Below are 24,199 nucleotides of genomic sequence, written 5' to 3'. Positions count from 1 at the left end.
TGGAAGAATATTGCATTATTTATATGTTGTTTCTATGAACCAAATACCCTTCAAAAATTTCCAACTATAACTGAAGAATTCTAATCTACAATTTACTGATCTAAGACTTCTACAGAAATAGAGCTTCCTAAAAGTAGAATCTGGAGCTTCATCAAAGTTATGAGGAGTATGGACCTAAAAGAAGTGAGTAGTGAGTTTGCTGGAATCATGATGTGGACCTAGTAGTGAACATTTCGGCCATCACTTAGCTTCTGTAATTGGTGGCCCTATATGAACAGGATAAAGCAACCACAGGCAAAATTTCCTCAACTTGTCACCTATTGGACCTACCTCTAGGTTCCCATTAAATGATAGTTAACGAGAAACATAAATACGGTGAGATAAGCAAGCAGAAAGAGAAGAAAAACACAAGTAGCAAGATACAACTCCACATAAAGTTATAGTTGAATCAAAACCAAGGCTAGAGAAATGATGTTGTGTGGAGAGCTCAAAAGCAGCTCACAAACTCAAATTTACACAAACAATTAATGCTTTACAAGCACCTCCCCAATGTTAATATTGAATGTAAAAAATTCAAATTCTCTGATCAGTAAAACTAAAGGCCATCACAGAATACCAAAGCACGAAACTAACACCACATTAAATTAAAAGTGACATTGTAAGCAGGGGGTACTCATATCCTATATATGGAAAGATGTTATCTAACCAGATAGATGGCGCAGCCCATTGCTCCCAACTTCAGTATCAGACAACTCCAGAATTCTCAAGTGCAGAAGGCCTGGGCTTCAGAAGCCAAAACATAAACATGTAAACATCAGAATCACTTACATATTTCATCTTAGAATAAATTTTTTCTTTAACTTGAAAGGTCATATGGTATATTGTCACAAAATTTTCCTTCACTTGAAAACACAGGAACATTATTAAGTGCTCCATTATAAATCACTTGAGAAGATTTTTTCTTTTTGGTGGAAACTGTTCAGTTCTATTAATTTGTCAAGAAAAAATGAAGTGTGTACAATGAGAATATCCCTATTGATAGACCCCTTCAATTACATTTATATCATCCCATCTTCTTGTAATATAACCCCTCAATACAACTGATTTCTGCTCACTCCTTGCCTAGCTGTTAGCCAATCTATCAATCCACTTGAATGACAATCTTAGCTCCCTAGCCAAATTTCTTACCACTTGAGAGTAATAGGCACCACTGATCTACTAGGTAAGAAGATGAGACATAAATGTCAGCAGGAAAAAAAGTAGAGAAAAATATCTGCAATGCCAATTTTCTCTTTTTAGATGATTAGCAATGAGCAAAGGAATTTCATTATCACCAGTAAAATAGGCATCACTGATCTAGTCAACCTGGCACAAACAAAGTTATTCATATGATTTTCTTTGGCAAAAAAGGACAAGATAATAGTATTTATTGCACCATGTGAAAAGGAGAAAGTCTCTGGAAGGATGTATAATCTAAAATGTTGCACAAGACCCATGGACAGATAGCTCGTAAGCTCATTTTTTACAAAGAACTAGACAAGCAATAAGCTGTCAATTTACGAAAATCTATAGCGGTGCTGGATTGAGCAAGACCATCAGCTGCAGAGTTCAGCTCCTTAGGAATCCACTGTAGCTAAACTACCAATCATGGTAAGATCTCCTAGATTTCATTAACTTAATGAGCAATATGCCAATGGGCATATAACAAATACCCCAACAAAAAAAGATAAGAAATCCACAAAGAAACAAAACCACCGGGAGAAACTACCATCCCAAAATAGACAAAAAGACTCAGTCCAACTGCTCGATCCTTGAGAACTGATGAGGAGAGAGACCCCACAACACCCCACACAGCATAACCCCTCAAGAACCTACGCTACTAGGCAACTACCCCTCCCCCCCTTTTTTTTTTTGATCAATAACAAGAAACTTTATTAAAGATATGAAACTATGTGAAGCTTAGGTACAAAGGGGAGGTAAAAAGACTTGACTCCCCACCAAAGAATACAAGGAAATTTCAAAAATTAGCCCAAAAAGTCGAAACCCTATCCACCCCTTGCTTTGCTAACCCATCAGCAAAAGAATTAGCAGTCCTTTTCACCTAGTTGTAATGAACCACAACATCCCTACTCAGCAAAAGAATAATCCGCTGCTTCCCCCCTTTAGCCACCTAATCACCACCTCCGAGTCACCTTCAAGAACCAAACATCTGATGTTCAACTCCCTTGCTCTTTGGATACCTTCTAGGGCTGTGAAGATCTCAGCCCTAAGAGTCTCCTTCCCCAATTGGGCCTGAGAACATAGCAATAATAGCCCCCGCCTCGATCCTGAATACTCCCCCAATCCCAGAAGGCCCTGGGTTCCTTATACAGCTACCATCAAAATTCAATTTTATGAACCCAGAAGGAGGAGGGGACCACGAAGGACTACAGGTCCTCTTACAGAGGGCAGAGGAGGCTATCTCCTTCCAATTTCTCACCACATCAGCCAAAGAATAATCTGAGAACAATTCCATAGTTTTCAACCAATGTGCCACCCTTAACAGGATTAGATCTAATAAGTTTCCAATGGTTCTTTCCTTATCTGAAAATATTCGTGAGTTTCTTTCTTCCCATAGAGACCAACACACTGCAGCCCTAATGCTTCTCCACATAGTCTTCCCTCTCTTCTTCAGCCATATGAAAAAAGATGGAAAGAACAAGCTTTGGACACTCCCAGGGGGAATCCAAACACACCCAAAAAGGGAAAAGACTCACTCCCAAACTGATTTAGCAACCAAACAAGTGACCATAAGGTAGTAACCAGTTTCCCCATCAGCTTTACAGAGAGTACATCTATTAGGAAGTAAACAATAGTTGGGTCTCTTCTTCTGAAGTAGGTCATTTGTGTTAATTCTTTCCAGGAAAGTTTCCCAACAAAAAACAGAAGGCCATAGTGAAACTGTTTGGCCTAGGGGCTTTAGATCTATTCATTGAAAACACTACCTTTTTTTTTCTCTTCTTCAAAATTTTTTTCCAACCGAAAAGTGATCTTCTCATTCCTCAGTTCAACTCTAGCTAGACAGAAAAGCACATAGTCCTCAACTTCAACTTTCCTTGCATATAATGACTGCATGTAGAGGGCAACGAATGAGAAGATGACAGTGGGAAGATTTTTAGTGGAGGAGATGCAGTTCGTGCAGGCAGGTCAGTGGAGGAGATCCTTGAAGATAGAAGCAAAAAATCTCCTGTTCGAAGAGATGAGAATCAAGGGGAAAGTAAGCCTGAAGGTAAGGGAAGCGAAGAAGGGTACAATATTGCTGGAAGGATTAGAAGTGATCGAGTGGCTAAGAGAGTTCATAGCTGGAGCCTGTTCAAAAGGTAAGCAGATAAACTGGCAGGATTTTAGTACACTAGAAGGGAGAAGATATGTTGTTGAATGTAAGAGGAATAGAAAGGGGTTCTTCATAGCTTTGGCTGAATTTTTTGGTAAAAAAGAGTTCTTAGCTCAAAGAGTAGCAAATGAGAAAAAAGCCTCCATAAGAGAGGAGAAGGCATATCTCAGCAACATTAGGGTAAAACAAGGGCCAATGGTCATGGCAAAAACAAAAGGCCATTGCAGAATGGTGGGAGGTCTAGAGAGAGAGGAGTGGGATAGTAAGTTTGTGATACAAGCCAAGGAAAAGGTTAATGATTGGAGGAGGGTTGCTGACTTACTGGCAACCAGGTTGAAGTTGAAGAGTGTTTTCATAGTAACCCCCTTCGATAACTGTAAAGCCATCCTAGATCCAATAGAGAATGATTTGGAAATATCAGCTATCAATGTTCAAGCTGAGTTCGGATCATTCACAGTCTTCAAATGGAATCCAACATCCAACTCCAATGATTTTTTTTGTTGAAGATGGTGTGGTGGTGCGTGTAATAGGCTTGCCATTCCATCTATGGAAACAAGAAATAGCAGAGTCTATAGCTGTGTTGTGTGGAGGAATCTTGAAAGGTGCTTTCTAGGGCGATCTCTACTCAGTAGCAATCCTGCCAAGTGGTGTGAAGTCAGAAGAAATTCCACGAAAGGTAGAGGTACGAACAGAGGGGAGCTTTGTCTCTGTCTAGTTAGCTTCCTCCATTGAAGCAGGGCTGTGGAAGGAGGCTTGTATGGTAGGAGGGGAGAAGGAGGAAGAAGAAGCACTATGTGGACTTGTGAGATTGGGTAATTCAAATGGGAAGGGATGTTTCACTAAGAAGGGCCAACAAATTCTGGGAAGCCAAAAAGCTTTGGGGCAGTTGGAAGGTCAAACCTGGAGAAAGCAAGGAAAGGTTATGACAAATGGCAGATCCTTTGCGCAGGTGGTGTCAGGGGAAACAGACAAAAATCTTCTAGTGTCGAAAGGGAGAGGGCTGAACCAACAACCTCAGACAGGGAAGGTTGCTGGTTCGACCATTAAAACAGGGGGGCGTGACTCTTTAAGTGGTCACGTGGGATGAAAAGAAGGGCCCAATCGAGTGGATCCCTTTTATGGTGGGCCGGAGAAGGCATCTCAAGTAAAGGCCTTAAAGTTGGGCTCCTATAGTCTTGAGCCCAAGGCCCATTATATGACAGATGGGCTGAGGGACACGTTAAGTAAGCACGTGACTGGGAGGAGGGATGAGCTGATAGACGAGATAAAGCGTCTATCTTCTTCAACCCCGAACCCCTCCTCTCGATCGAACAGATCAGGCGCAAAAAAATCTCAAGACTCGCAGTCTCGAGGCTCTCTACAGTGGGTCCCATCCAACCTGGCGAACCGTCTCTCACCAGATAGGCGCAACCCGAGATACCTGAAGCCTAGTGATGAGAATAGAACAGGGCTTGAAGATTGGTTGAGTGAACAAAACAGCAATGACGATTCTGATAGAGATGAAACGCCAAATCTGGGAAGTCTGTCTCCGGAAAGCAACAATGATTTTCTTGAAATAGAAAGTTTGCATACAGAGTTGTTGTTTTTAGAGGAAGAGACTGAAGAGGCAGGTGGCGGGAAGACTAGAAATGGTGAACAAATGGTTCTAAAGCTGTGAAAACTCCTCCTCCCTTCGTCGAGGGAGCTGACCCTGAGTCTAATGAATTACAAGATGTTGGTGGAGAGGGACAAGAATCGGCCGTGAGGATGGATGCGGGTATTCCAGTGTCGGAAACACAGAGAAAGGTTTTCCAAGTGGGTAGGTCGTCAGGAAGTGATTCTTTCACCATGTCTACTTCACAACCTTGTCCAAAAAGGGGAAAGGCTTTAAAACCATTTGCCGCCTGTCAGCAAGTCATTTCCAGTGATTCTAGTCCTACCCCCGTTCTATCAGGTATGGGTGTCAATTCTGTTTTAGGTACTGACTTGTTTGCTATGCCTGTAACAGATATCCCAGCTTCCCATCCAGGAGGTTCTGATGCAAGAGAGAGGGTGATAGTGGAAGGAGGAGAGAGGGTGTTGGAAGGAAGTAGTAAGGGGGAGGCGGATAGAATTTGGGAGTTGATCTGTACAATGATGGAGGAACAAAATAAAAAGGAAGGACTCATAGAAAGATGTTGTAGCCAAAATAAGTGTGAGCGGGGTAAAATTCTTTCTCAAACATTGGCTGGAAAGGATGGAGAAAAGAAAAAGGATGATTGCTGTATTGGGAAGGGGGGGAAAAGAGGACCAAATGAGAAAAAAAAATCTGAAGTGGAAAGGCTAATTTCAGACATTGAGGGGGATTTAGAATTCAGTGGTAGAGGGGATAGGAGGAAGGGCCTAAAATGAGGAGAATATGGCCTCTTATTGGGTCCTTTGCTATTTTGTCTCGATGAAAATTATTAGCTGGAATGTAAGAGGGTTAGGGAGTGCAAGGAAGAGAAGGGCGATCAAAGACCTACTCCGAAGGGAAAAATCTGATATTGTGCTGTTACAAGAATCCAAACTAATGGAATTAGATGGGAGATGGGTGAGGGGTTTTTGGAGGTCTAGAGGTTTAGGTTGGAGCTCGTCTCCTTCTTGGGGAGCCTCGGGGGGGATTGTAACACTGTGGAGGGAGGATGTGGTGGAAGTAGTGGAAGAATTGATAGGCAGATTCTCAGTTTCCATTAAGTGCAAGAATGTAGAAAATGGGTGTGTATGGGTCTTAACCAATGTTTATGGCCCTAATTCCTATAGAGAGAGGAATGAGATGTGGGAGGAACTATATGCAATCAAGGGGCTATGGGATGGTCCTTGGTGCCTGGGCGGGGATTTTAACGTCATTAGATTCTCTGATGAAACCAGTAATCCCCAACAGGTAATCTCTACAAGCATGAGGAAATTTAATGGTTTTATTGAAGATTGTGAACTGAAGGAAATACCTCTGCTGCAAGCCAGTTACACTTGGTCCAACCTTCAGGAAACCCCTTTGTGCTCGAAGTTGGATAGATTCTTATTTAACCTTGCCTGGGAGAATAGTTTGGAAAACTTGGTTGCTAGGGCGTTACCCAGGGTCACCTCCGATCACTGTCCTATCCAAATAGGAACTGAGTCTTTTCCTATAGGACCCAAACCTTTTAGATTCGAAAATATGTGGCTTACCCATCCAGATTTTGTGAAAAAAGTGAAGGAGTGGTGGGGTGAGGAGGAGAGGGGGGTAAGATGGAAGGGGATCAAGTTCCATAAGAAATTAAAAAGGTTGAGAGCCAAAATAAAAGAGTGGAATAGAGATCAGTTTGGTAGAATTGAGGAGCAAAAATTGGGCCTAATCTCTCGAATAGAGAATTTGGATGTAAAGGAATCTCACAATGGGCTGACCGAGGAGGACAGAGTGTTAAGGAGACAATTAAAAAAGGATTTGGAAGAAGTGTTATTGAGGGAAGAAATCAGTTGGAGACAAAAATCTAGACACAAGTGGATTAACGAAGGTGATGGGAACACTAGATTCTTCCATGATTTGGCAAATGGGAGACGAAGAAAGAATTTTGTGACCAAGCTGGAGATAGGAGAGGAGGTGATTACCAACCAGGATGACATAGCCAAAAAATTTGTGGACCACTTCAAATCGATTTATAAAAGGCCTTTGAGTGAGAGAACAATCATGGAAAGAGTGGATTGGCCAAGAATTGATGAAGGAGTGGCAAGGTGACTGGAAAGGGATTTCGAGGAAGAAGAGATTAAGAAAGTTGTCTTTCTAATGGATAGATCCAAGGCTCCGGGTCCAAATGGCTTTACAATGGGTTTTTATCAAGACTGTTGGGAGGTGTTGAAAGAGGATTTAGCTGAAGTCTTTAAGGAATTTGCAGACAATCACACTATAAGCCCTGGAATTAATGCCACCTTTTTGGCCTTGATACCTAAGAAGAATGATGCCAACCACCCAAAAGATTATAGGCCTATTAGTCTGGTGACAAGCATCTATAAAATTCTGGCTAAAGTGCTCTCATTGAGGATCAAAACAGTCCTCCCTCCATCATTAGTGAAACCCAGGGGGCTTTCATTCAAGGGCGACAAATAATAGATCAGATCTTAATTGCGAATGAGTGTGTGGAGGAAATGAAAATGTCTAGTAAGAAAGGTTTCATTTGTAAATTGGATCTTGAAAAGGCCTAGGATTTGGTGGACTGGGAGTTTCTATTAGAGGTTATGCGAAATGGTGGATTTGGAGAAGTGGTGTAGTTGGATCTTTGGGTGTATCAGTACTTGTCACTACTCTATTCTGGTAAATGGTACGGTGAGGGACTTTTTTCCAGCTTGCAGGGGTGTCAGGCAAGGGGATCCACTTTCACCCTTCCTTTTTACCTTAGTAGCTGATGTGATCAGTAGGATCATTACTAAGGCTGACAGCGAAGATGCCATTAGGGGTTGGAGAATAGGGAGACAGCAAGTCCCCGTCACCCACCTTCAGTTTGCAAACGACCTAATGATTTTTTGTGAAGGAGCTCTTAGTGAAAAGGTAGCAAACCTAAAGGAGCTAATAAAAGGATTTGAAAGTGTCTCTAATTTGAGAATAAATCTGGAAAAGAGCTGCATAGCAGGTATAAATTTGGAGGTAGGGGAGGTCGAGGCTATTGCGGAGTGTTTTGAGTGTTCCGCCTATGCTTGGCCTATGTCATATTTAGGGCTTCCTTTAGAGGCAAATCCTAGGGAGAGTAGATTTTGGACCCCAGTGTTAGAAAAGTTTGAGAAGAGATTAGTCTCATGGAAGAGGAACTATATCTCTTTAGGAGGGAGAATTACCCTAATAAGAGCTACCTTGGCTAACTTACCTACCTATTATTTGTCTGTCTTTAGGATACCAGTTAGGGAAGCTAGGAAATTGGAGAAGTTGATAAGGGACTTCTTATGGGAGCCAGGACAAGAAAAAAAGGATCACTTGGTTAATTGGGAAATTGTGTGCAGAAGTAAAGAAGAGGGGGGTTTGGGAATTGGGAGGGTAACTAGAAAGAATCAAGCTCTGTTAGGGAAATGGTTGTGGAGATGGCCTTTGGAAAGAGAGAGATTGTGGCATGAGGTGGTGGGAAGCATTCATGGGAGGTCAGAGAATGGATGGGATGCTGGTGTATCGAGGCAAGCTAACCTAGCAGCACCTTGGAAGGCTATTCACAACACCCTTCCTCAATTCCTCAATTTTATCAGGTATGAAGTTTGTTCTGGCAACTCTATCCTTTTTTGGGAGGATATTTGGGTAGGAGACTCACCGTTAAAGGATTTGTTCCCTTCGCTTTTTTCTATTTCTTTGTACAAAAAAGAGGTGGTCTCAAAATTTGTCTCACCTTTGGGAACACCCTTAGATCCTACTTGGGATTTTGGGTTTCATAGAGGACTTAGGGATGCTGAAATTGAGTCTCTTTCTATTTTTCTTGGTTGTCTTAATCAGGTTTGTTTGGATCCCTCCAAGCCAGATAAGAGGGTTTGGACTCCTAGACCCAATGGAACCTTCACTTGTGCTTCTTTCTTCAAGTCCATCTCTCAACTTTCTACTCACCAAGCCAGTTCCCCCAAAAATTATGGCTTTTTGTTGGGAAGTTTTCCATGGGAAAATAAACACTTTAGACAACCTACAAAAGAGAAGACCTTTTCTCTGTATTTCTCCTAATTGGTGTATCCTCTGTAGAGCTCACGATGAGGATTGTTACCATCTATTAGTATCTTGTCCCTTTTCTACAGACCTTTGGAATTGGCTACTTTCGTTGTTTGGGGGTAGTTGGAGTCTACCAGCAGAAGTTCACATGCTCTTCAACCATTCTACCTTTTATTGGCCTACAAAAATAGGGAGAATTATGTGGAGATGTGCTCGTGCTGCCTTGACTTGGACTCTTTGGGAAGAAAGGAATCTCAGAATTTTTCAAGATAAGGAAAGGAACAGCCAAGATTTGAAAGACTGTGTGTTAAACAAGGCAATACATTGGCTGAAGACCTTGGAAATCTTTCATCAATTCTCCTTTAATGACATTTGGAGAAATTGGTCAACAGTAGCAAGGTGTTCATCTCTAAAGGACAAATCAATTACAAGCTGGTCTCCTCCACCCGAAGGCTCAATAAAGTTGAACTTTGATGGAAGCAGCATGGGTAATCCAGGATTATCCGGAGTGGGGGTGCTTTGAGAAATGAGAAGGGAGAGATTTTGTTGCTCTACTCAGGTCCCTTGGGATTTGGGAATTCCATCAGGGTAGAACTTTTAGCTGCTGTACAAGGGGTCCAATTCGCAAACCAGTTGGGGGTACAACACCTAATAATCGAGGGGGATTCCAAAGTGGTGGTGGGTTGGTTGAAAAATTCTGAAGAGGCTATGTGGCGATACAAGAATGAAATGAAGAAATTTAGTTGGTTGAAAAGGAATATGTTGGTCACTGTACAGTGGGTGGGGAGATCAGCAAATACCTTGTTAGATGTGTTAGCTAAGCAAGGGGTAAATAGGGAAGAATTATTTTGGGCTTAGTTGTGATTCTTGTTTTTCTTTCCTAGTTTACTTGTAAGTTTCAAGGAGGGGCTGCAGCTCGCGCCTCTCGTTGGGATGATGTATGAACTCACTCTAATTTGCTTCTGAATCAATAAAATTATTATTATTCATCAAAAAAAAAGCTTCCCAACAAAAACTACCAACCCGAGGAGGAATGGGCCTATTCCAAATTTCTTTAACCGGGAAAGACAACCCAATGGGATCAGAAGGCTGAGTTAAAGTCTCGAAAAATGAGGCACAAGAGAAAACACTTGAAGAGGAGGGAACCCAAAATCTGGTGTCCTCCTTAATGGGATCCAAGAAGACATTTTCAAGGATGGCTAACAAAGACAAAATGTGGTCCAAGTTTGTGTCCCTAATTGCCCTTCTAGGCCCTAGGTTCCACCCAAACCTTGAAGGAGAGTCTGAGGGGGTTAAGAAGGAAGAAATGGGTTCATTTTTCAAATCAGAAAGAGCATACAAAGAGGGGAATTGGTCCATTAGAGGTGAGTCCCCGACCCAAAGTTGTTCCCAAAATTTTATTCTATTACCGGAGTTAAGACCATACCTGATACAAGGGGAGAATACTGGAAGTAGTTTGTGTATGGCTGACCAAGGAGAAGCGGCTGTAATCCTTGCCAAGATTCCAGGTTCCCAACCATTGTCTTCCAACCCATGTACACTAGCCACAATCTTTGTCCACAACTTGTCTCTTTCCAACGGAAACCTCCATAGCCATTTCCCCAACAATGCCATGCTCCTCTTCCTAAGATTCCCAATCCCAAGACCTCCTAGCTTTTTACCTCTAGTTACCACCTCCCAACTCACCCCATGGTCCCGCTTCTCCTCTCCAGGCTCCAACAAGAAATCCCTCATAAGCTTTTCCAAAGTGTTATAGACCTTTGTGGAGATCTTAAACATAGATAGGAAGTACACAGGAAGATTAGCTAGGGTTGATCTAATCAAAGTGATTCTCCCCCCCAAGGAAAGATAATTTTTCCTCCAAGAGGCAAGCCTTTTCCCAAATCTCTCCACCACCGGGTTCCAAAAGCTTACCTTCTTAGGGTTATCCCCCAGGGGGAGGCCTAAGTAAGCCATCAGCCAATCCGAGGTTGCACACCCTAAGACATCTGCATACTCTCTAAGCCCCCTCTCCTCCAGATTCACACCCGCCAAACTACTTTTACCCAAATTCACCTTAAGATTGGATACCCGCTCAAAGAGTTGTATTGCCAACTTTAGGTTCCGAATCCACTCAATGTCCCCACCTTCACAGAAAAGGATAGTGTCATCTGCGAACTGTAGATGAGTAAGAGCTATCTCCTCCCTTCCTACTCTCCATCCTTTTATTAAATTCCTTGAATCTGCTCTCTGAATCAATCTCCCAAGTACATCAGCAATCGGAGTGAATAGGAAAGGGGATAGTGGATCACCTTGTCTTATTCCTCTCAAGGTAGGGAAGAAATCCACCACAGTTCCATTCACCAAGATTGAGTAGTGGCAACTTCTAATACAACCCCAAATCCAATTACACCAACTGTCTCCAAAGCCAAAACTTTTCAACACCTCCAACAAGAAGAACCAATCAACCAAGTCATAAGCCTTCTCCAAGTCCAGTTTACACACCACTCCTTTCTTCTTGGATTTCCTAAAACTCTCCAGACTCTCATTTGCAATCAAGATTTGATCAGTAATTTGTCTTCCCATCACAAAAGCACCTTGGTTAGGTGCAATTATAGAAGGAAGAACCTTCTTTAACCTTAGAGACAACACTTTTGCGATTATTTTGTACAAACTGTTCACCAAACTAATAGGTCTGAAGTCCCTTGGTTGTGAAGCCTCTTTCTTCTTAGGAACCAGAGCAATGAAAATGGAGTTCAAGCCTGGGTTGATTATTCCCCTTCTGTGGAACTCCTCAAACACTGACCCAATATCTTCCTCCACAATACCCCAACGATCTTGATCAAAAGCCATTGTGAACCCATCCGGACCTGGAGCTTTTGTTCTATCCATTGAAAAGATTGCTTCCTTTATCTCCTCCAAATCAAATCTCCTTTCTAACCACTCTGTTTTCTGGACTTAGAGTCGGCCAATCTAAACCCTCCAACCAGATCCTTTCATTTAAAGGTCTTCTGAAAATAGATTTGAAATGGCCAACAAAGGTTTCTGCTATTTCTACCAGGTGGGAAATAATTGTTCCTTCGACTTCCAACTTTGAAATGAAATTCTTCCTTCTTCTACCGTTTGCCACTGAGTGAAAGAACCCAGTGTTTCTACCCCCCTCCTTCAACCACTTGCACCTAGATTTCTACCTCCAGCTTATTTCCTCCATAATCAAAAGATCCTCCAATTGCTTCCTTACACTCCATCTCCTTTCTCTATCTTCTTCACCAAAAAGATCCCTTCCTTCCTTCATATCCAGCTCTTCTATTTGCTCTACCAACACCTGTTTCCTTTCCTCAACTCTCCCAAACTCCAACCTGTTCCACTCCTTTATTTGGGATTTTAAGAACTGAAGCTTTTTATGGAACCTCATTCCTTCCCATTGTACTAGCAGATATAGTGCTTCACCATTCCTTGATTTTCTCAATGAAGCCCGGGTGGGTCAACCACATGTTTTCAAACCTAAACGGGGCAAGACCATCACCTCTCAAATCCTCCTTGCACATTACTATAGGCTAGTGGTCTGAGGTAAGCCTCGGGAGCACCCTAAATGTTAAGTAACCCCAATGTGCCTCCCAATCTATAGAAAAGAGAAACCTGTCTAGCTTAGAGCAAATTGGGCTTGATTGGAGGTTGGACCAGGTGAAGGTATTGTTAAGCATTGGGAGTTCTTTAAGCTCAAACGAATCCACAAACTGATTGAAGCTCCTCATACTTGTTGTGACTCTCTGTCTAGGGTTGTTGGTTTCCTCTGTGAGTCTCACTACATTAAAATCCCCTCCCAGACACCATGGTCCTTCCCAAAGGCCCCTAATATCACTCAACTCTTCCCATAGTTTCTTTCTCTGCCTATAGTCATTGGGCACATAAAGATTTGTTAGAACCCATTCGAAACCATCTTCCACCTGCCTAAACTTCAAAGAAACAGAATTGACGAGGGCAGATTTGGCCCTCCAGGGAAATTGCGACACGTGGCACCTCGTGACAACTAGGCAAGCACCCAGGCAACAACTTACCAAGTTGGTGTCCCCCCCGGGCACCGGTCTGGCTGGCCTGGCGCGACCTACACGTGGCCCACGGGCGGCCTGCGCGCGACCTGGCACGGCCTGGCATGGCCTGCGCGCGACCTGGCGCGACCTGTGCGCGGCCTGCGCGACCTAGCCGGATCAGCCTGCCACAGGCGCCGACCTGGCAACCTGGCCCGGACACAGGCGCCGACCTGGCAATCTGGCCCGCGGACACAGGAGCCGACCTGACAACCTGACCCGGACACAGGCGCCGACCTGACAACCTGACCCGGACACAGGCGCCGGCCTGGCAACCTGGCCCGGACACCGACCCGCCGACTGACACAGGCGCCGACCTGACAACCTGAGCAAGACACAGGCGCCAACTTGGCAACCTGGCCCGGACACCGACCCGCCGACAGACAAAGGCGCCGGCCTGGCAACCTAGCCCAGACACCGACCCGCCGACTGACATAGGCGCCAACCTGACAACCTGAACCGGACACAGGCGCCGACCTGGCAACCTGGCCCGGACACCGACCCGCCGACAGACAAAGGCGCCGGCCTGGCAACCTGGCCCAGACACCGACCCGCCGATTGACATAGGCGCCAACCTGACAACCTCGAGGAGTTCATCACCGTACCCCGGTTTTGACGGGATATGACGTCTTACCATTTGAAGGCTTTCCACCCACCTAACCCACGAGGGCACCACTATATAAGGACTCCAACCCCCAAAGCCAGAGGAGAGAAAAAAGGATGGTAACCCCCGCTCTCTAGCTCTCTCATTTCTCTCCAAGCCCTTTGTAATCAGAATGCTAACTTAAGCATCGAAGAGTCCCCGCCGGGAAAATACCCCCAGGTCCTCTGATTCAGTTCTCGTAGGTCCCTCGGCTCCCGCCATCTACAAAGGAGAGAAAATCACCTCACGCGGAGGGTAGTCGGGTTGCGCTGCACCAGGGAGCTCCACCATCCTCCGAGTTGCAAACCGCTTAGGAGCAAGTCAAGTGACGAGTTCGCCATAAGGCAATTCGCCATCAAGCAGTTCGCCACCAGGGAGTTCACCACCAGGCAGTTCGCCACCAGGGAGTACTACCAGGAATTTCGCCATCAGGCAGTTCGCCACCAGGCAGTTCGCCCCCAGGCAGTTCGCCACCAGGTAGCTAGCCACCAGGCAGTTTGCCACCAGGGAGCACTACCAGGCAGTTCGCCACCAGGGAGCACTACCACGCAGTTCGCCACCAGGCAACTCGCCACCGGGCAGCTCGCCATCAGGCAGTTCGCCACCAGGGAGTTCACCACTAGGCAGTTCGCCACCAGGCAGTTTGCCACCAGGCAGTTCGCCACCAGGGAGCACCACCAGGCAGTTCGCCACCCGGCAGTTCGTCACCAAGTAGCTCTCCACCAGGGAGCTCGCCACTGGGTAGTTCGCCACCAAGCAGTTCGTCACCAAGTAGTTCTCCCCCAGGGAGTTCGCCACCAAGTAGCTCATCACCAAGGCACGTCACCACCGGGTCAAACAACGAGGTACTTAACCAAAAAATATATACATCACAAAAAACGGTACGTGACCAAAAACGGTTACATCAATTGGCGTCGTCTGTGGGAAACGCTACGAAAAGCTAAGTTCTCATCCTACAAAAGCTAAGTTCTCATCTTACCAAAGCTAAGTCCTCACTTTTTTGAAGCTATCACTTTATAGTTTACATTTTTTATGAACTCAAAAACTATGCAGGGGGCTAACAGACTAAGTAGCTCTACCAACCTTACTTTCAATTCAGATAATGCCTCATCAGTCCTCTTCGCAAGGTCCCCCCTACAAAGATGAACTCTTCGTGGCTTCCGCGGGAGTTGACGGCCAACAGACTACATAGGCGCCCTTACTAGTCGAGCCTTCCAAGGCTCCCGTGTGAGCTGGCAACCTAAAGTTAGTAGTGCTGCCCCCGAAGGTCGAGCTCCTAGTAGCTTCTTGTAGGAGTGGGTGATCGGCATTACGAAGCTGATGCAGCACAATCATAGCTCGACACCTCACAGGCAAAGCCTACGGGCCACATTACTGCTTAAGACCCGGTCGCCTCTCCGACACGGGCAAAAGTCAAAAAAGAGTAGACTACGAGTCACTCCCAAAAAGCCTACGGGCCACATTACTGCTTAAGACCCGGTCGCCTCTCCGGCACGGGAAAGTCAAAAAAGAGTAGACTACGAGTCACTCCCAAAGCCTACGGGCCACATTACTGCTTAAGGCCCGGTCGCCTCTCCGGCACGAGCAAAAGTCAAAAAAGAGTAGACTACGAGTCACTCCCAAAGCCTGCGGGCCACATTATTGCTAAATATCCAGTCGCTTTCTCAGCAGGAACAAAATCAACAAAAGTGAACTATAAGTTGCCCCAGAGCCTAAGGGCTACACTACTGAACTAGCAGAGACCCCCTCGTCTTACTGGCAGCTCGCCACATACAGGCAGCTCCCAAAGCCTAAGGAATTGGATCAAAACTTACTAGCTCGTCGACTTACGAGCCAAAAGAAATCTACTCCCTTCGCTAAGTTACTCTCAGCTCGGGAGTGGGGGGCAATTGATGAGGGCAGATTTGGCCCTCCAGTGAAATTGCGACACGTGGCACCTCGTGACAACTAGGCAAGCACCCAGGCAACAACTTACCAAGTTGGTGTACCCCCCGGGCACCGGTCTGGCTGGCCTGGCATGGCCCACGCGGCCTGCGCGGCCTGGCACGGCCTGCGCGCGGCCTGCGCGACCTGGCCGGATCAGCTTGCCATAGGCACAGACCTGGAAACCTGGCCCGGAGACAGGCGCCGACCTGGCAATCTGGCCCGGACACGGGCGTCGACCTGACAACCTGACCCGGACACAGGCGCCGACCTGACAACCTGACCCGGACACAGGCGCCGGCCTGGTAACCTGGCCCGGACACCGACCCGCCGACTGACACAGGCGCCGACCTAGCAACCTGGCCCGGACACCGACCCGCCGACAGACACAGGCGCCGGCCTGGCAACCTGGCCTGGACACCGACCCGCCGACTGACATAGGCGCCTACCTGACAACCTGGCCCAGGCGCCGACCTAGCCGCCTGGCACAAGCGCCAGCCTGACAACCTCGAGGAGTTCATCACCGTACCCCGGTTCTGACGGGATATGACATCTTACCATTTGAAGGCTTTTCACCCACCTAACCTGCGAGGGCACCACTATATAAGGACTCCGACCCCCAAAGCCAGAGGAGAGAAAAAAGGATGGTAACCCCCCGCTCTCTAGCTCTCTCATTTCTCTCCAAGCCCTCTGTAATCAGAATGCTAACTTAGGCATCGGAGAGTCCCCGCCGAGAAAATACCCTCGGGTCCTCTGATTCAGTTCTCGCAGGTCCCTCAGCTCCCGCCGTCTACAAAGGAGAGAAAATCACCTCACGCGGAGGGTAGTCGGGTTGCGCTGCACCAGGGAGCTCCACCTTCCTCTGAGTTGCAGACCGCCTAGGAGAAAGTCAAGTGACGAGTTCGCCATCAGGCAGTTCGCCACCAGGGAGTTCACCACCAGGCAGTTCGCCACTAGGCAATTCGCCACCAGGGAGCACTACCAGGCAGTTCGCCCCCAGGCAGTTCGCCACCAGGAAGCTCGCCACCAGGTAGTTCGCCACCAGGCAGCTCGCCACCGGGCAGTTCGCCATCAGGCAATTCGCCACTAGGGAGTTCACCACTAGGCAGTTCGCCACCAGGCAGTTCGCCCCCAGGCAGTTCGCCACCTAGCAGTTCGCCCCCAGGCAGTTCGCCCCCAGGCAGTTCGCCACCAGGCAGTTCGCCACCAGGGAGCCCCACCAGGCAGTTCGCCACCCAGCAGTTCGTCACCAAGTAGCTCTCCACCAGGGAGCTCGCCACTGGGTAGTTCGCCACCAAGCAGTTCGTCACCAAGTAGTTCTCCCCCAGGGAGTTCGCCACCAAGTAGCTCATCACCAAGGCACGTCACCACCGGGTCAAACAACGAGGTACTTAGCCAAAAAATTTATACATCACAAAAAATGGTACGTGACCAAAAACGGTTACATCAAGAATGATCCCCAATCAACTCCTCCAGTCCTATAAGCACATTGTTAAGATGTGCCGAATAGGGGTAGTTTAGTCTTCTTCTGTTTATTAAGTAACTTGCTTATGTGGCAGTGTTATTAGAGTTACTCTGCCCCACACTTAAGTAAGGGCATTTCTGTCTTTGTAAACATTATTAGAATCTAATATAGATTAAGGGGGTCGACTGGATGGGTGAACCAACAGATTTTCGACTGACCCTTCTTCTTCTCTTCTTCTTCTTCTTCTTCTTCTTCTTCTTCTTCTTCTTCTTCTTCTCCTCTTCCTGTTCGGACTACTGTAGCAGCAGTCGAAACATGGTATTAGAGCCATGCTCCTGACCTACGTCAGTTGGTAAAGCACCTCAACATTGTTCGTGACTCTTCACCTTCGTTTCTAGTCAGTCGATGGAGAGAACTGGTTCGCCCTAGGTCAGAAACATTACAGCTTGTCTCTCTGCTGCGCATAACCTTCTTCAACAAGGAAAGTGACTTCAGCAGTGAATGGTTGATTGATATTCTCAAAGGAAGGTCGGTTCTCTCTTCTTCTAGTGTTACTTATATTTCTGGGTAGAAACCCTACAAGAAGCTGTTAGTATTGAGTAGAACCTAGAGAACTAGGTTCATTATTGCCCTAGGAAGGGCTGTGTGTGCAGTAGCCGAATGGTGTAGGGCTGTTGTAAGTTGTTGAATGGTGTTAGGGCTGCTGTAAGTTGTTGAATGGTGTTAGGGCTGCTATAAGTGGCCGAGTGGTGTAAGGTAGAATGCAGTGACCTTGCCAAACTCCTTGTGGTTGTGTAATGCCCTATTAAGTGTGCTAAACAAGTCTGAACTGGGTGCAGCAGATTTGGCTATGTTGTGGTGCTTGAGTGGTTGTAAGGGGGGCTCTACTTGTGATTAGTGAATGGTAAACTGATGCTTATGTGGGACGTAAGTGTGTGAAGTCAGCAGTAGTGTGAATAAGAACAAGTATGTGCTTCCACTGTGGTGTTTTGAGGCTGCAATAGGTGCTGAAATATCAAACTGTGAACAACATCAATCAGCTTGTAGTTGAGAAGTAAAGTTAGAGACAACTGTGAAAGAGTACAATGGCAGCAATAGGAGATGGCTACAATGATCAGAAACCTAGTGTAGTAATTTCCTCCGATTACCTAGGGGTACAAATGACCTCAATTAAGCTAAATGGGGAGAACTATGTTCCATGGGCTAAATCAGTGGAAGTTTTTCTCAAGGCAAAGAAGAAAGTAAAGAATGTAAGAGATGAGAAGCCACCGGTTGACTCTCCAAGGTTTGATGATTGGGAACAAGAAGATGCTCAAATCATGACTTGGTTGTGGAATAGTATGGAACCCAAAATCAGTGCCAACTTCATGTTCCTTGATACAGCTAAGGATATATGGGAGCATGCTAAGAAGCTATATTCTGGACAAGATAACACAACAAGAGTATATCAGCTGTATCAGGAGTACTTTGATTTACAACAAGGAACCAAAACACTAGAAGAGTACTATGCCTGCATGAAGAATATAAGGAATGAACTCAATGTCTATCATCCCCTTACTCCAGATATTCAAGTTTAGCAACAGCAAAGGGAGCAGCTAGATGTTACAAGATTTTTAGTGGGGCTGAAGTCGGAATATGAACCAGTTAGAGCTCAAATATTGGGGGGCTCTACCCTTCCTACACTTGAGGAAGTATTCTCAAGACTTCGTAGAATTTCTTTGGGCCAGACAGAGAACGCCACACAGTATGATAGATCAGCACTTGTGACAGCTAGAGGTGGTGGACATAGTACAAGAGGGGAAAGTCATTCCAGAGGGGGCCGTGGCAATTCCATGATTGGTCGGGGTGGCCGTGACTCAGGGGGAGGTCGTGGTAGAGGAAAAAACAACTCTATAAGGAAGTGTACTCATTGTGGTAGGGATGGACACACAATGAATTTCTGTTATGACCTACATGGCCCTCCCTCTAAATGGGCTAATCATGCTGTAGCAGGCAAGGTTGCTATTAGTGACAGTAAACTGGTAGACCGAACACCTCCCACATCTACATCTACTTCTGGGAGGGAGATGGTGAGTGTTCCGCGTGATGAGTATGAACGGTTCCTTCAAACTACTTCACAGCATACCACTGCCACACATGCCCAATCAGGTATTGCTTGCATGTCATCTAAAACTCCTTCCTGGATTATTGACTCTGGAGCCTCAGATCATATGATCGGGACTCCAGGTGTGTTCTCTTCTCTTTCTGAAACCTCCACATCACAAACTGTTACACTTGCCAATGGGCCCTCATCTCCCATCTATAGTGTTGGTAATGTTGACTTGGCTCCTGTCCCCTTATCACTTGTTTTATATGTACCTAAGTTTCCATTCAATCTTATGTTTGTTAGTAAAATAACCAAAGCTCTTAACTGTTTTGTTACCTTCTTTCCTTCCACTTGTGTTTTTCAGGATCTGAAGACGGGGAAGAAGATTGGTGGGGGGCATGAAGATGGTGGATTGTATTACCTTGACGGTGGTGGATCTTCAATTGCACTTCAGACTTCCCTTACTCCTCTACAATGGCATTGCCGACTGGGACATCCATCTCTCAAGGTTCTCAAGATGTTGGTTCCATCATTGAGTCAGTTGTCAGTTTTACAATGCGAGTCATGTCAGTTTGGTAAACACCATCGTGTGTCCTTCAGTCCAAGAGTTGAGAGTCGTATGTTGAGTCATTTTTCTTTGGTTCATTCAGATGTTTGGGGTCCAATCAAAATAGAGTCTTATAATGGGTACAAGTATTTTGTCTCCTTTATTGATGATTGTTCAAGAATGACATGGATTTACTTAATGAAAGAAAGAAGTGAATTATTTTCCATTTTTCAAAAATTCCATGCTGAAATACGCACACAATTTGGTGTTCCAATCAAAGTTCTCCGTTCAGATAATGGTCGGGAATACTTTCTTACTACATTTCAACAGTATTTAGAATAGCATGGCATTATTCATCAGGCCTCATGTGCTTTCACCCCTCAACAAAATGGGGTGGCTGAACGGAAGAATCGTCATCTTCTTGAAATTGCTCGGTCTACGCTTCACCACATGAATGTTCCTAAACGGTTTTGGAGTGATGCTGTACTCACTGCATGTTTTCTCATTAATCGGATGCCCTCTTTTATTCTTCATGGTCGGTCCCCCTTCTCCATCTTGTTTCTCACTTTATCTCCGTTTCCATTAACTCCTCGTGTCTTTGGTTGTGTGTGCTTTGTTCATAATCTGAGTCCTGGAATAGACAAGCTAGATGCACGCTCAATTAAATGTGTCTTCCTTGGCTACTCTCGGACTCAAAAAGGGTACAAGTGTTATAATCCCATTGCCCGGAAGTGCTATGTCTGCCCTGATGTCACCTTTTTTGAGTCTGTCCCCTTCTTCTCCAGTCATGAAGCACCCTTGTCCTCACCCTTACCTCCTCTTCCTCTTCCTCTTCCTGTCAGTGATTCAGTTCCAGAGGCTGTTGTTGGAGTAGACTCATCTCCTCATCCAGTGCAGGTCACCACTGAACGACCACCGATCCGACAAGTGTATACACGTCGAACGACACCGGCCCCTCCTGCTTCTACCTCATCTGCGGATCCTCTCATGGCTCCTATTGCTGAACCTTCAGATCTTGACCTACCCATTGCCTTACGGAAAGGTAAACGTAGTTCTACACTCCATCCCATTTCCAATTTTGTTTCATTATCTCGTCTTTCTACCTCACATCGCCAGTTTGTTTCACTTTTGTGTTCTATTTCCATACCTAACAATGTTCAAAAAGCTCTTAGTTCACCTGGATGGCGACAAGCAATGGAGGAGGAACTTTCTGCTCTTCAACATACTCAAACGTGGGAACTTACTACTCTCCCACCTGGTAAGCATGCTGTGGGCTGTAAATGGGTGTATACTGTGAAATACTTGCCAGATGGTAGTGTGGAGCGTCTAAAGGCCAGACTTGTTGCTAAAGGTTACTCACAGTTGTATGGTGTGGACTACATGGAGACATTCTCTCCAGTGGCTAAAATTGGTTCCGTTCGTGTCCTAATTTCCTTGGCAGTTATGTATGATTGGCCTCCCCTTCAACTTGACATAAAGAATGCCTTCCTCCATGGTGATCTAGTGGAGGAGGTATATATGGAGCAACCACCTGGGTTTATTGCTCAGGGGGAGGGTGGTAAGGTGTGCAAGCTGAAGAAAGCAATTTATGGGTTGAAACAATCTCCACGTGCTTGGTTTGGGAAGTTCAGCGAAGTGGTGAAGAGTTTTGGAATGAAGCAATGCCAGGTTGATCACTCAGTGTTCAGCTATGACTCAGAAGCTGGGAAGATTTTATTAGTGGTCTATGTGGATGATATTGTCATCACTGGTAGTGATAAATTGGGGATTGGCAAACTAAAGGTATTTCTGCAAAATCATTTTCAAACAAAGGACCTTGGAACATTAAAGTATTTCTTGGGAATAGAGGTTGCCAGGTCAAAACAAGGTGTGAATCTGTGCCAAAGGCAATATGTCCTTGATCTATTGGAAGAAACAGGACTGTTAGGTGCAAAACCGGCTGAGACCCCTATGGAACCAAATGTTAAGTTGAGCAGTGATACAGGAGAAGTATTTGAAGATCCTGGAAGGTATAGACGACTAGTGGGAAAGCTGAACTATCTGACTATCACGAGACCCGACATCTCCTTTACAGTCAGTGTGGTGAGCCAATTCATGCAGAACCCTCGTATACCTCACTAGAATGCAGTCCTTAGAATTGTGAGGTATCTGAAAGGAGCTCCAGGCCGTGGGCTATTGTATAAACCAGGAGGAAAACTTGAAGTAGTTGGGTATACAGATGCAGACTGGGCAGACTCAGTGAGTGACAAAAGATCTACAGGCTATTGCACATTTCTAGGAGGAAATCTTATGACATGGAAGAGTAAAAAGCAGACGGTTGTAGCCAGAAGCAGTGCTGAAGCCGAATATAGGGTCATGGCTCACACTACCTATGAATTAGTGTGGCTGAGGAATCTCCTACAAGAAATTGGGTTCACATGGATAAACCTATGAAATTGTACTGTGACAACCAAGCTGCACTCCATATCTCATCCAATCCTATCTTTTATGAGAGAACAAAGCACATAGAGGTTGATTGCCACTTTGTGAGAGAGAAGGTTCTTGCCGGAGAGATAAACACAGAACATGTGGGCTCCAATGACCAGTGGGCAGATTTGTTTACAAAAGCTCTAAGCTCAGGGAAAGTGAACTATCTATGTAACAAGCTGGGATTATATGACATATATTCTCCAGCTTGAGGGGGAGTGTTAAGATGTGCCGAATAGGGGTAGTTTAGTCTTCTTCTGTTTATTAAGTAACTTGCTTATGTGGCAGTGTTATTAGAGTTACTCTGCCCCACACTTAAGTAAGGGCATTTCTGTCTTTGTAAACATTATTAGAATCTAATATAGATTAAGGGGATCGACTGGATGGGTGAACCATCAGATTTTCGACTGACCCTTCTTCTTCTCTTCTTCTTCTTCTTCTTCTTCTTCTTCTTCTTCTTCTTCTTCTTCTCCTCTTCTTGTCCGGACTACTATAGCAGCAGTCGAAACACATCTTTCCACAAAGTCACAATACCAACTGAGGACCCCCACGACGGAGCAGCCGCCCACTTAATCCCCTTAGCTCTCTAGACACTTCTCGCCCACCTACAGTCAAAATCCATTCTTTTGGATTCCTGAAACAATACCACATCTAGATTGAACTTCTTAAACACCTCTTTGATTGTTGCTCTCTTTCTAGCACTACCTAGCCCCTTCACATTCCAACTTACGATTCTCATCACAATTTTGCAAGAATCTACCCTATCACCACCAAAATCTACTTGGGCCCTTTCCTTCTATCCCCTCTAGCCCCAAACTTCTTATCCCCCTCAATATCTCTTTTTAATCTCTCAACCTCACTCAATTTTCTTTTCTTGAACTTTCTATCCTCCTTTTTTCGTAGAAATGCTTTTAAATCATTTGGGTTCTTCAGTTTACACCCCAGCTTTCCCACAAATTCTGCCACTGAATCTTCCCTACAATTCTCCTTTTTATCTAGCTTTCCAAGCTCTCCATGTCTACCCCTCTCCTCATTCCTTTTCTCTTTCTCTCCACTAGGCACTCTTTCTGTCCCATTTGTACCCACCCTTTGTAAATCATTCCTCTTCACTTCACCCATTATCCTCTCAATGATACCCCATATCCTTTTATCCCTGCCCTGTAATCCTACAATTGTCTCCCCCTCCTCCCCTTGTAATCTCATTGCGGCTTCCTGTCCATGGACCTTTGACTCTTGGTTGGAAAAGGAATCTGGAACAATGGACACAGAACACTCATCAGTAGCACAAACTGAATTGACAGAGTTGTCAGAGTTACCTAGTTCCAACTTAGGGTTGTAGGAAAGGGGCAGAGGAGGGTGGTTGGTTTTCAAACCCTGTAAAGAACAATTGGAGCTTTCAATCTCCTCGGGTTGGAGGGAACTATTCCTCGTCAACTGGTTTACACAAATACCTTTTCCTCTACCCGGTTGTCCACCTCTCTGTGATGTACTCTTGTTTAGATCTGGGTAAGCATGACCTACCACCTTAATGGCTACTTACAAGGGGCCAAACCTTGGTAGAGGCTTGTCCAAAATTGAGCTTTGGTCTACCCTGTTCAAGTTTACCGGAGTCTCCAAATCTGTCTTCTGAAATCCCCTCTTCATCACTCTCCATGCTGCAACTTATCCAACCTCTATATTCCTCCTCTCTCTCTTTTATTTTACCCCTACTGTAGTGTGGGTTTGGGCGATCTTCTACACTGGAAGCTTGCTCGCCACAGTCCGGACGAAGATTCCAGCTTAGGGGACGCCTTCCTCCGCTTGTTCGCGATTTCTAATAGCCCTGAGAAGCAAACAAATTGGGCTCCTCTTTTCTGGAAGAAGATAGACGGACGTTTCCGTCTACAATCAAATAGGGCTTGTCCCGCCCCACGTGATGACTTAAGTCGTCACGTGGCCCGCTACAAGTGGTGAGTGGACCAAAAGATGGCTCGGCCAATCTT

The 24,199-nt window shown here is 45.4% G+C and overlaps 1 protein-coding gene across 5 annotated transcripts in view; it reads right to left on the bottom strand.

Moving 5' to 3' along the window:
- LOC104592555 (uncharacterized) overlaps positions 1–24,199 on the bottom strand; it is a 43,486-nt gene that overhangs the window by 7,697 nt on the left and 11,590 nt on the right. For all 5 annotated transcript variants that reach the window (XR_734429.3, XM_010251983.3, XM_088893902.1 and 2 more), the window contains one exon: positions 707–778. Coding sequence is in view for 4 of the 5 variants with exons in the window: in XM_010251983.3 (XP_010250285.1) it covers positions 707–778 (72 nt within the window). In the remaining variant the exon portion in view is untranslated. The remainder of the gene's footprint in view (positions 1–706; positions 779–24,199) is intronic.

Source organism: Nelumbo nucifera, chromosome 8 (assembly GCF_055504915.1).
Source record: "Nelumbo nucifera cultivar China Antique chromosome 8, China Antique-T2T, whole genome shotgun sequence".
Taxonomy (NCBI): Eukaryota; Viridiplantae; Streptophyta; class Magnoliopsida; order Proteales; family Nelumbonaceae; genus Nelumbo; species Nelumbo nucifera.
The sequence above is the reverse complement of the archived record's forward strand: the minus strand, read 5'-3'. Positions and strand labels throughout refer to the sequence as shown.